The 12,991-nt window shown below is 42.0% G+C and overlaps 1 protein-coding gene across 3 annotated transcripts in view; it reads left to right on the top strand.

Moving 5' to 3' along the window:
* The window catches only part of RB195_018572 (uncharacterized protein), a gene marked incomplete at both ends in the record, with an annotated part of 90,204 nt that overhangs the window by 54,196 nt on the left and 23,017 nt on the right, over positions 1-12,991 (top strand). Inside the window, 8 exons of one of the 3 annotated variants that reach the window (XM_064186067.1) lie at positions 1,571-1,644; positions 1,706-1,764; positions 2,202-2,259; positions 2,625-2,705; positions 2,774-2,837; positions 3,451-3,508; positions 4,588-4,709; positions 7,806-7,870. In XM_064186067.1, coding sequence (XP_064041949.1) covers positions 1,571-1,644; positions 1,706-1,764; positions 2,202-2,259; positions 2,625-2,705; positions 2,774-2,837; positions 3,451-3,508; positions 4,588-4,709; positions 7,806-7,870 — 581 coding nt within the window. Of the gene's footprint in view, positions 1-1,570; positions 1,645-1,705; positions 1,786-2,201; positions 2,260-2,624; positions 2,706-2,773; positions 2,838-3,450; positions 3,509-4,444; positions 4,513-4,587; positions 4,710-7,805; positions 7,871-12,991 lie in introns of those variants that run through there. The other 2 variants (XM_064186064.1, XM_064186065.1) reach the window with 2 other exon arrangements.

Below are 12,991 nucleotides of genomic sequence, written 5' to 3'. Positions count from 1 at the left end.
CTTTTTAGAGCTGGAATGTTCCGTTTTAAATTTTTTATGCACGTAATTTGAAACTATCAGATACTTTCTTACCTCATATTTCACGTGAGGATTTCTCTTGCTTCTGGTACGATTACTAAATTGAGATCACCTCGCGTCACAAAATTGCACTGAATATGTCTAATTCTCCAAAACAATTTAGTAGATAGTGAATTATATCCTAGCCGATGACCCAGCGTATGATTAGCGCTAGGTAAGCAGAGTCAGCTATTTAGGTGCCAATGAAAGTGAATTTCTTTAGGGCACGCACCATCGCTAATTGCTCTGACGAGGCATGACAGGGGCATGTTGGAAATTCTGCCGGGACCCTCTTTAGACGCACCCAGTTGTTACTAAAGCTTCTGTTTTTGCTGGTTACTCTATAGCGCTGTCCCATCCTCGTTGTAGTCTGACGCCTACGATGCTCACGTTAACATAGAAAAAAAGAACTTTCAGAAGGATAAAGAAATTATGGCAATCCTCAACGATCATCTCGCCCTTCCACATCCAAAGAAAATGTCTCCGAGAACGTTTTCAAGCGTTCGAATCTTCGTGTTTTAGGACACTAGTGGTTTCAAGCACGTCACCAAATGTGTTGAAACATTTTACAGTGAATGCTATCAATTTAGCTGCGAAACTTTCTGAAGTGCAGTATTAACTTGAGTGTTTAGATTAACACCGATAAACACCAGGCATTCTGCCCTCCTCATTAGAATGTCTACAAAACTTCGATACTTATATAGGTACTTTAAGTAGTTTCAATTTTCCAGTTGAAACCTGCTAGCTTTGCAGTTCCAGAGTCGACGACTGGCTCTATACTTCGTACATGACTCTCACTCTGTTTATGGTGGCTGTTAGGGTGAAGCCTGATGACACGCCACCTCTAAAACTGTGCGTTTGAACTCTAAACTTTTTACAGATACAGAACAACGCTACCACAGATGCTTTAGTCAACCTTTCAATAATTAAGTTAAACTTCCTTTTTTCGTAATGTTGTATTCCAGTTTTCTCTAGTGATTTCTCCTCTTCTCTTTTTCTTCTTTTTTTTCTAGCTCTAGTTATTTCCTTCCATTAGGATTCGTTCCCGTAATTCTTCAACAGCAACTTCCTATTAATAAACCATACTTCCACGAAACATCTCTACTGGAAGCTGAGCCACATGGAAGGGAATAAATGAAGAATACAATTTTTAGGAAACATGAGAATGTCTTTGTGATGCTCATTCTTTCTGTGCAGAATCACGGAAGATTAGTGAACTAGCAGCAATGCTAGTAAGAAACCACATCGTGAAGCATTCAAACATAGACCAAAACAAAAAGAAAAAAAAAGAGAAGGAAAGTGTTATTTTACAAAAAAAAAAACACATCGAGTTTTTTACAAACACAAACACAAACACACACACACACACACTTCAGTAGTTGCTTGATGTTTAATAGTGTCCTTTGAACTTATGGTAGCGTCTTGATTTTTGGGAATCGGTCTTTCCAACAGTTATACAGATTTTGACATGGTAGCTCGCTTTATTTTTATCTAGCAATAGTTCGGTTTCCAGGCAGGGGTTTCCGTTCAAAAGAGCTCTGAGAAATCTTGCCAGTGACTACCTTCAGAAAATTATCCAAGAAGACGGTGAGCAATGTTTGTTGTTTCTCAGTATATTAGATTTATAACAATATTGAAGGCTTTCCAGATAGTGGTCACGACAGTCGAGAAGACTCTGCCACCTGCATGAGTTTGATGTTGTTGAAAGTAAAAGAAGACTGCAAATAATATTCATAGATCCCATTGATTTGGATTGTCTTTTGATAACAAAGGCAGTAATGTTGTGGTCCATACTGTGCAGTATGTTCTCTGTGAATTGCTGATGTTCAAATTATGTGCAGCTCTGCTTTCTGTTGTCCCACCAAAAAGCGATAACGTGGAAGCACAATGCTATTGCTGCTTGCATAGCTGTTTAAGTTTTTCTGGGTATAGTCTGGTCAAAACGACCTGAAGCACGGACAGTTGCGTAAGCGACTGCGCTCAAAGCGGTGCGGTGGAGACAGCGGCTGGAATCGAGGCGATAACTTGGCCACGCCGTCACTTACGCTGTCTGTTCGTGTTTCATGTCTTCTTGACCCAACTACATGCGCATTGTGGTGTTGTTCTGTATGTTACTTCCACATTGGTGATTAATATTATTGCAGCGTCGAAATTCTTCAGCTGTGCGACTGCGACACGTCCGCTCAACACTAATAAACCTACGTAAATATATAATTGTATATAAGCTTCTGTAATTTCTCGTGATTTTTTGCATAATTATCTTAGCAAACGTTTTTACGCTTTTGGCCGAGTCACGTATATAGTTTAAAAGCCTTTCTGCTCTACAAAACCTCAGTCACCGTTTTTTTTTTTTTAATTAATTTCTTTTTGCTCCAGGTTGTTTCCCCTGATTTGTTTTAGCTTCATGAACTCGATAATTGATTTGAGTATTAGTTGGTGGTTGATTCGTAAATTCCCCTGGTTTTTTGCATGTTTATTTCACCGCAATTTTTATTATTATTAGCATTCCTAACCAACTCCACAAAACCTGGACTGTCGTTTTTTAAGATCCAATAATTTGATTCCAGATTCAGAACTGAGAAATGGAGTTCTGTGCCGACAAGAAAAAAACGTGTTCGACACTTGCATGGTCTTTGGTTCTAATAAAGGTGGTAAAGTTACCGAATCGGCCGGAGGTGTTTTGCGGGTATGAAGATTTGATGGCCGTTCTCTTCAGATGCGCCTTCAAATGGCCTTCATCGTACTCGAATGGCCGATGTACTGTGTAGAGTGTTCAGAAGGTAGAATAAGTCATTTTTGAACTTGGATAACCGATCTTTTGCAGTACTCTCGAGTATCTAGTAACACAGCACCTCCATACAAAAAACAATTATCTCGAGGCGCTTTGGTATCTTTTCGATCTCGATTAAAAGCGAGCAACAGTATAATCGGGTTACAACGACCTGAAACTTGGCAAGGTTGTGTAATGGCCGAAGTGATACGATGGAGTTAGCGGACTGCAACGATCCACATCCACCGCGCTGCTTCAACCGCAATCCCTTTCACAACTGCACCGTTGTTCTGGTCGTTTCGACCTGTAAACGTTGAGAACGGTATTCTTTGTCGACTTGGCATTCCAAATCTCAACTTCAAAATTGAAACAAAGTTAAGTGATATAAAAAAACCATTACTGAGGTTTCGGAGAGCAGAAATTGTCTTACAGATGACCTGGGTAAGAATACAAAAAAAAAGATAAACGTTGCAAAAATGACGGAAATTAACTAAATATATATATATATATATATATATATGTATATATATATATATATATTTATATATATATATATATATATATATATATATATATATATATATATATATATATATATAACACGCATACACTATAGTTTACAGAATCCTGCTCTGTCAAAGGCGTATTGTAGTCGAACGGGGAAGAACGCCGGCACCGATTGTACATTTTTTTTTGTACCCGCAGTAAACACTTGTAATACAGTTTGTCAATTTTGAAGTGGTTTTCCACCCAAACTACCTTAACCTCCTTGTCAACATGTCAAGTTTCATGCTTGTAGAGACGTACGGTCCCCGGGATAGTTAGCCGCAATTCTTGCAGTATATAGTAGTGTAGAAACAACATGAAGCACGGTACAGTTGTATAAGCGGCTGCGCTCGAAGCGATGCGGCATGGCATAGCGGTTAGAGTCTAGGGAAGACCCTTGCTGACACCATTCCTCGCTGTACTTCGCGATGGTTCCAACCGCTATCACTGCCGCACCGCTTCGAGCGCAGCCGCTCATGCAGAACCGTGCTTCATGTCGTTTTAAGTTTTATGTAGCATTCGTTTTTGTAATTACAGCTGCTACCAGCGTTAATACTTAGGGCGTTAATACTTGCTTCTCCAAACCTCTTGATGCTTTGGAATATCTGCGAAGCCATCGCAAAGCAGGCTTGATCGATGCGCTTCTAGCAGGTTAAAGCTGTAGAGGAGTAGTGCAAGCGAATGAAACTGAGTCACTTTTGGAAAAACGTGGTCAATTTACCTAAAGAATATTTGTATGACACCAACATTCAAAGGGTTCGAGCTGGGGCTACTCAATAGTTTAGTAACGACAACATTTTGGAAGCTACTCAAAAAAAAATACAGCTGGAGCTGGAGCTAGAGTGAAGCTCCCACATCGAATACAGCCGCCAAGCCGAAGATAGAGTTGGAGCGCAATGCTTTGAGTTCATCAAACTCTCCAAAAAAAAGTTTACTAGAAGTGAATAGCTAAGTTGTATCATATAGTACTTTCAATGAACCAAAATGGCAGGAGATATGGCTTTTCCATGACCCGCATCTGATTGTTAAGAAAGGTCACTGCGCTTTATCGCGTTTTTTTTCTATATGCAGGTCGAATACAGTTCAATATAGGGCAGTTGAGTTTACTCCCATTAGCTACGTCTTGCAAAACTTATGTGGTCATTGAATATCGTTTGATTTTACCGTTGCTCTAATGGCAAGATAAAATTTGCAAATCAAAGTTTTTGTTCTAGATGAAGGTTGTGCTAAACCATGTGAGTAATATATTCAAGACGCTTTGGGAACATAAGAAGAAAACTGCGATCGCGGGATTTCTCATCTACCTTGGTGGAAACTATACAACCACTTGGCATATGTGAGTGTTGCCTAATTCCAAATTGAAATTAAATTAAAATTAATTGTGTTGATTTCGCTTTCGAACGTTGGACTTCTGCAAGTTAAAACTTATGCGATGTTATCTGGTTTGAGGCCGAAAAATTCCAAATTCCATGAATGTACTTGTCATGACATATCGTTTCGCGAGAAAAGCCTATACTGTGCTAAGGCAGCATAGCGGCAAGATGAAGAGGTTTCGCCTGTCAGCAACACTGTTAATGGAGTCGCTGTTGGGGAGGCAGCCCCATGAACTGACGTTCGACATGAATTGTCGAAAGGATAGCTGGCTCGTGAAGACACGGTGTCATAATTTCTCTCCACAACAAGGTATCCATCACAGAACTCACGAGTTACCGAAGGATATCACTATTTCGTGTGATGTACAAGTTTTCAGTGGATGGATCAAGTGGAGTACGAGTGGATCGTTTCAGATCAGTCGACGATTGACCAGGTGTTTTTTTGTGGGGAGAGTGGTTGAAGTATGGCAGCTGTATTGAATCTTCTGCAGTTAGCTTTCCTGGACTTCAACTGCGGAGCCTTTCTGACTCTTCCCTCCGAGGCTGCCTTCTCAACCTGCTTCGCGTTGACGGAATCCCTAGAAAGTTTGTGCGTTTAATCGAGGATATGAATCGAAGAAAAACTGTTCGAACACCAGCTGGATTTAATTCACCATTCGAAGTGGAAACTGGAGTGAGACAAGGAGCTGTAGTGGGGCCCTTTCTGTTCGACGGTCGATGACGACAGGCGAAGATCAGTTGAGCAGCGTTCTGTTCTGCTAATGTCAATTTAGCACCATCTGCAGGTTCCTATGTCGATCTCGAGTATTCCGACGATTTGGTGATATTCGCTTCGAGCCACACGAAGTTGCAAAATGTCGTCGACTTTGTATCGAAATTAGTTGCAGCTAGGACGACGACTGCACCATGACAAATGCAAGTAGATATGGGTCCCCTTGAGAACCTCAATGGGAAACAAGATGGACGGACAACTCACAGATGAGTTCTGTCATTTGAGCTGTATGCTGAAAATGACGGCAGCTACGAGAGAGGTATTCACCAAAGAGATGCTTAAGCCAGTTCGATATTTAAGTTATTGGCCAACTTCCTGTGGTCAACCCTCATTGTGAACGAAGTCAAACTGCGAGTCTACCTATCCGTAGTTCGCCCCTAGCATAATGTATAGATCGGAGATTTGGACAGCACAATCGGCGGTGATTGAGAAGCCTGGCTGCATGGAGAGAAAGCTGTTTAGACGACTGTTAGATCACTTTTGCCCGATGTTGTTCCTTAACGAAGAACTTTACTCGGAAGTGGGTATGGTGTACCGGTGGATGACAAGTGGAAAACATCAACATCTTGCCCGGCCTTCTGAAATAGTCATGGAAAACCGTCTTCGCTTCCATGATCAGGTTACGAGGAGACCGTCTGATCATCCTGTCGAAGTTGTCCTAAGGATGCTCTCAGACCCATACTTCCTGGTCGTAAAGGAGAGTTTTGGACGGAGGTGGTAAAAGGAGATCTATGGACTCTTGGCGTTAACAGACTGCTTGTCTAGACGTAAAATTCCGCTGCTTATCGAATAGCGATATACACATCCGAGAATGATGCGGAGCCGCGTTACGCTGTAACATCTTTCCGCCGTTTGAGAAAGAGATGCTTGTCATCGAAAACGAGATAAGAAGGTGAATGTACTTGGTCTTCTTCACAATATCCTCGGTGTTCTTGTTTGCTCTCCAAGCCTTCTTGCTGAGATGACATCGTTCATAAAGTCTAATGCTTAGAATGAACACATGTAAGTGAAGAATTCGGACATATTTGTTTCTTTGAGCATGAAAGTAGCGTCGGGAATATCCTTTTCCATGATGATCACTTCCCCCAAACAGGCCGATCTTTCCACATATTCTATCGAAATATCCATTCAATTCGGCTGGCTGATATTCGGTGCGGTGAGAACTATGCGATGGAAACCAAGAAGATGTCACTGCAGTTTCCAGTTGCATGTTATCCCATTCCAACCTTACTACTGCTTACTATGGAGCGACATTAAGTGTTTTGAGGAGAACAGTATCATCACTCTGTTCAGTAGTGCAATGGCTAGCATTTAGTTTTCAAGTTGCCACATAAGTAGCAAAATACCATTTGTATAAAGGCCAGTGGGTGCACTTTGGTTGTCGAAATATTCCCTTGCGTTAATGAAAGTGTTCAGTAACTATGTGTACGTGATCATTTGTGAAAAGTCCTTTTTGAAATACTGACGATTTTAGGACCACTTTTCGTAAAAGCTTGTAGGTTTGCAGATCCAAGCTGTCAACCTGTAATCTGAAGAGCAGATGACACAAAAGGCGTGCCACTTGCTTTTCTATGTATCGTTGCCAAAAGCGGAATCAACCAAGGCATTTTGTTCTGTGAGAGGTTACAGCGTTATTAGTGTGAGGACGGCGCGAAAGTGGATCGCTAAGTTCAGAAATAACACCTGGAACGACCACCTCTGTGGCCCAAATTGCGAATGAAAATGTTCCTCACACCAAACGATTTTGGTGCAGAGCCAGTTCTTTTCTACTCATTTCCGAATTTTTAGTGCTCATCCAGAACGCTTCTAAAGTTCTGCAAGCTGCAATTTCTGGTTCCTACTGCAGGGTCATAAATAGCTGAGCAGAAGGGAGCGGTTCCATGACATTGTATGTGTTGAGCTTTGAGGGAGTTGCCGCGTTCGAATTTTTCATTTCAGATAAATGTTCTATTATTCGAAGACAAGGTGGTCATATGTTTTGTCAATGTCCTGCTCCAGACATGTTGTGCACAATATTATACATATATTACACATATATTATACAATATCATATTCTTCCTTCTTCTCCCTTCTACCTTTTTCTTCCTTCCTTTTCGTTTTTCTTTCTTCTTCTTCCTTCTTCTTTTTCCTTTTCTTTTATCTTCTCCGAACTTTTTATTTTTATCTTCTCCCTGTAGCAAGGTGGGCTGCCCACCCTGCAACAAATGACCGTCCGCGAAATAAAGGAAAGTTATCGCGTTTTAGCGCATCTTTTTTCTTTAATGTGCACGACTGAAACTTGTTTTAGGAACAGTAAGATACGCACAGCTTACGCCCACCAAGCAAGAAAACATGGAGAGGAGCCGATATCAGGTTCTATTTTAAAATGTTTTTAGAATATTTGTTTTTGTTTTCCTTTATCTTGAAAAGATATACACCACAATGACATTGAAGAAAGAAGTTTTCTCGAGAAGAAAGTTGGTAGTGACATCCGCGACACGTTTGCAGCAGAAGTGCGCACTTTGAGGAACTTTGAGGAACCCATCAGCACAACGTAGCCATATCGGTGTGCGGTCGGCGTCAAATAAATGGAGTACCAGTAAATGTCCTCCCAGCAGGCCGCATAACCTCGGATCCACGTGCTCGTCACCGATTGTAAATATTTTAAGGCAGCCACTCAAGCTAAAAATATATCCAAATATCATGTGCTATATAACAACGGGCCTATTCTGTCACGTGTGTGGCTATGTGTGCGTCAGTCAAAAAATTCCAAAAAGAGAGGGTAGACGGGCCTTACGACGTAGGATTGGAGCGCCGGAGTCGTAAAGCGGTAAAATGGACTGACACGGCCAACGGCATAGAATTGGTGCGTCAGCACCAGGAAGCGGTAAAATGAGCTGTGATGAGTTCCATGACGTTAGATTTGTGCGTCGACACCAGAAAGCCATAAAATGGCTTGGGACGAGTTCCATGACCTGGTATCGGTGCGCCGGCGCCGCAAAGCGGTAAGCTGTTTTTCTGTTGCATACTCTGTGTAGAGGCGTCCAGTGGCGTCTAATTGGTGTACCGTTACGCAGTAGTATCCCGCAATTGATTCATCTGGAGTAACTGAGACATTGTAAATCGTTTCATAGCCATTACCATTGCACGTGTTGCTTTTCACCTCTAAGACTACTCCGCGTGTCTTTCCCTGCACGTTTGCGTCAGGTTGCTAACATCTTCTCTTCAGATATTGGAGGTAGGTATGCAAACGACTGCTTAAATAGTAGCCAATGTAGTTTACGTGATCTGACGGTATCATCATCAGTACGATAATGATATTAAGGCCATTTAATGTTAACACATCATTCTGTGCTAATTGCTGAGAGGAAAAAAGAGAAAATTCTTACTTTGAATAATATTTCCAAATTGTGGAGAATTTAAAGAAAGATGTATAATCAGGTTTGAATGTTCTCCAAATGTAGAATTCACGCATTAAGAAAGGAAACTATGAAATCTTTCATCTAATCCTAAATTTTTGAGGAAAAAATTGAAGAAGGCGTTGATAAAAAAAAAAACAATTCTAATTTTACAGAAAATGTCACTACTGTTAAGTTTTATTGACTGGTGAAGCGAGCGCCACAAAAAGTCTAAAGTTCGGCTTTACTCGGACCAAAGCTTGTGATAGTGGAACGTCTGTGGTGGTAGAAATATGCAGAGAGTTCTAAACATTTAAAGACAGCAACTATATAAGATTGGGCTCAGTGAGCAGAGAAGTTTTGCCGTTACTTAGCAATCGAGGGATGTTCCGTTCGCGCACAACGGGAATTTCTCTCTCTCTCTCTCTCTTGGTTTTATTGCCCGATTAGAGCTAGCGAGGGTTTCTCGGCAATCGCTTACGCAGGTCACAAGTTGAGTTATTTTAACTTGACTGTACAGGTTAAACATCAGCGACCTTGCCAGCTATCATATGAGATGTCCCCAAACGTTTAATAGGTATCCTTGATTCTTTTAAATGATGATATTTGTATCATCCCGAGCACTTCATGACCAACGCGCAACTATACAACGGCAACTAGAATGTGAGTGTAAAAGTTACATACGGAGAAACGTCTTGTCACCTATGCTCCCGTTGTTCATCGATTTGCTCGAGTGGGCACCAGTAATACTTCCATTTGTCTCGATTGCGCGCAATTGTTGCCCGGTGGCATATCGCGAAGAACTCGAAGAGCCTCTTATTTTTCTCTGAAGGACTTCGTAAAGAGATCTGACCATCGGGTCCGCGGTCTTTCTGCGGTGTGTTTGATGTCGCGTGGTATCCAGCCTCTTATTGCTCTGCTCCAACGATTGTCGTTGAAACCCATCACGTGTCCTGCCCACCTAATTTTGCCTTCCTTGGCAAATGCGGCAGAGTCCCTGATCTTTGATCGGTGACGTAGGAGTGAACTTTGAATCCCTTCTTTCACTTGCGTAAAGTGGGTTATTCCTAGCATCACCCTTTCAATTCCGCGTTCTATGACACTGATCCCATTTTCCTCCTGCTTGCGATACGCACACGTTTCTGAAGCGTAAGTCAAAGCAGAAGAACGGTAGTATTGAATAGATGATGGATGTTGTTAGTCTTCTTCACTGCATCCTTGATGCTCTTGTATGCTCCTCAAGCCGCTCGTTTCCTTCTGCCCGGCTCGGAGGTCAGATCGTTCATCATGTTGATTTCCCGACTTAGATATCCTAGCATCCACCTTTCCATTCCGCGTTCTATGACGCGGAATTGAAAGGGTGATGCTACGATATCTATTAGATATACATAGTTTGGAGCATTCGGATATATTCGTTACGTTGAGCCTGAATAGGTTGCCAGTAAACCACTCGTTCCTCACGGACATCGTCTTGTTTAGGTTCTGCCGGAGTAGATAGTGCTTCTAGCAATACTACAGCTGAAGACCAATCTTTTTACACGTTTGATCAAATTCGGCCAGCGTCCGTTCCGTCTGATTGATGCTCGATGTTATTAGAACGATGCCGTCACCGAAACGAAGATGGTGTAAATGCAAGACGTCAACTTTCACTCTCATATTATCCCATTTCAATTCTCGCACGGCGTTCTCGAGAGTGAAACTGAATATTTTGGCTTATTATTTAGACCTGTGGAACCTTTCTCTTCACGTCGATTGTGACATCATTGTGGAATGGGAACATTTTGGTAGTGAATTTGTTATACAATTCACGAAATATCTTTATGTGTTGAGAAAGGACGCCTTGGTTGTCCAATGCCTCCTGGCCGCTTCGGTCTCAACTATACCGAAGGTTTTCTTCAAATTGATGAAGTTGAGACGCAACGGCATCTTGTACTCTCGCGGTACTTCTATGAGTTTTGAAACGGTGTGCATGTGGTCAATCGTACTGAACCCTTTTCAAAACTCTACCTGTAGGATTAGATGAAGGGCGTGGCTGTCCTTCATCTAATGTTCCTTCTATCCTGTTTAGGATCACTCTCGTGAAGAGCTTGAAGAAGACAAACAGTAAGCAGATTGGCCGGTAGCTGCCGATGTCTTCTGGACCTTCTTACACAACAGCACGATCTTGCTTGTTTTCCATTGCTTAGAAAACTTGCATTCCGACAGACAACGAATAAAGAGCCTTGCCAGTGTGGTAATGAGGACTGGGTAATGCAGATGTTCAGGCTTGATTCTGACGGGATTGGATAAAGTTCGAGTTTTTACGGACATCATTGCATGTCGCATTTCGGAAGAGAGGACCTCTGGAATGACATGTCCATCTTCCCTCAGGTGGCGAGGAGGCAAGTGGACACGGCTGTCGAAGAGATCAGAGTGGAAGTCGTAGATGATTTTCTCAATTCCCCTTCTCGATGCAGTGATTGTTCCCTTCGTGTTCCGTGGAGCAGTCATCTTCGTCTTGCAATTGGCGAAGTCTCGACGGGCATAGCGGATTTTTTTTTTCCGCCTCTGCAGTTTTAGCCAATACTGCTCTTTTCTTTGAGGTGTTCCTTTATCAACTCTCTGCAAAGTCTCCGAGCTCGGACGTGAGTTCTTTGTTGCCTGCAGCTCGCGCAGCTCTACGTTGACGTATCAGCTCTAGAGTTTTCGGAGAGGCGTCTCTTGATGGGTTTGAAACTTTGCTTTCCTTGTACAGTCGTGGAGATGTTCTACAAAGCCATTCATCTTCGTCGTCGATGTTGTCCATGACGCATAGCCTTCCCAGAAGCCAACAAACGAAGCGAAGAGCTCCAAGGTCGATAATGTGCTTGTTAGTTCGCCTTGTGAACTTCGCGGCTTTTCTCCTCTCTGTGTGGAAAAAAATCATCCTCGAAGGTGATGGTCCGATCCCGTATAAAGCTTCGGTAGAACAACGACATCCGTCAGGCAGAACTTTTTATTGACGGGTGAATTTTATTGAATGGTGGGGTCAATTTCATTACTGTACCCATTGGCTGACTCCCTCGTTCAGGATGTACGGCGTTAAGAGGGGACGTCGCCTCGTCTCGATCACTCCGATGACGTCGTACTTAATCTTCCTGGCTTGCATCATCAAATATTCAATGGCCAAATCTGATGCAAATGTACGGACGTTATGAGTACAGATCGTCATCCTTGTCCTTTTCCGTTTCGGTAGCCTACATGACTCCTGCAACCCCGTTATTCCCGGCGCTACCGTACCACGCTTCCTCCGAATCAGGAGACTCTTTTCTATTACTGTGACATGCATAGAATTTTAAATTGAATTTGGGAGAACGTTGCGCCCTATGTGTCCCCCTGTGTGTGTATGTGTATGTGTATGTGTATGTGTATGTGTATGTGTGTATGTGTGTGTATGTGTATGTGTGTCTTTTCAGAAGGTGGAAATATCCTCACGCTGCTTAAATAGTACCCAACAGTTTTCATGATCTGATGTGGAACTTATCTTTAACACTGCGATGACGTTATTTACGTCATTTTATGTTAAAACATCAATCTGCAATAGCTGTTTGCAGGAAGCAGGAGAAAAACCCGTATCTCCAGTAATGCTTTCAAATTGTTTATATATTACATTGGTACCGAAGCAGTGTTTGAAGCCGAAGTTTGAATGTTGTCCGAATGCAGAGCTGACGCATTTTGAAGGAAAACTATGAAATTTTTCGCCTAATTTTATAAAAAAAAAAAACAAAACATTGTTAGAAAAATACAGTGCTAATTTTAATACCACTCCTATTAATTTTTCATCGTTCAGTGAATGCGAGCAAATCGAAAACCACAAAAAGTCCAACTTCAGCCGGACGTTCAGACTGGCGATTATATAAAGCAGCTCTTTGGGAAAGTATAGTTGAGGGGCTCTCAACCCCGCTCTTATTTCTGAGAACTTGTTTTTTATCTTCTTTTTTCGCTTAGTAGCTTTAGCCTAGTCTGTTTAGTCATGGATCCTCTAAGGCTAGTGCTTTAGTTTTAGAACGCCGACTGACATATGTAGTTATTCACTTCCTGAAATAAAAACGCGTGTGAGCGCCTCCGCCAACTACAC

This window comes from Necator americanus, chromosome II (genome assembly GCF_031761385.1).
Source record: "Necator americanus strain Aroian chromosome II, whole genome shotgun sequence".
Lineage (NCBI taxonomy): Eukaryota > Metazoa > Nematoda > Chromadorea > Rhabditida > Ancylostomatidae > Necator > Necator americanus.
This window is presented reverse-complemented; position numbering and strand designations above follow the sequence as displayed.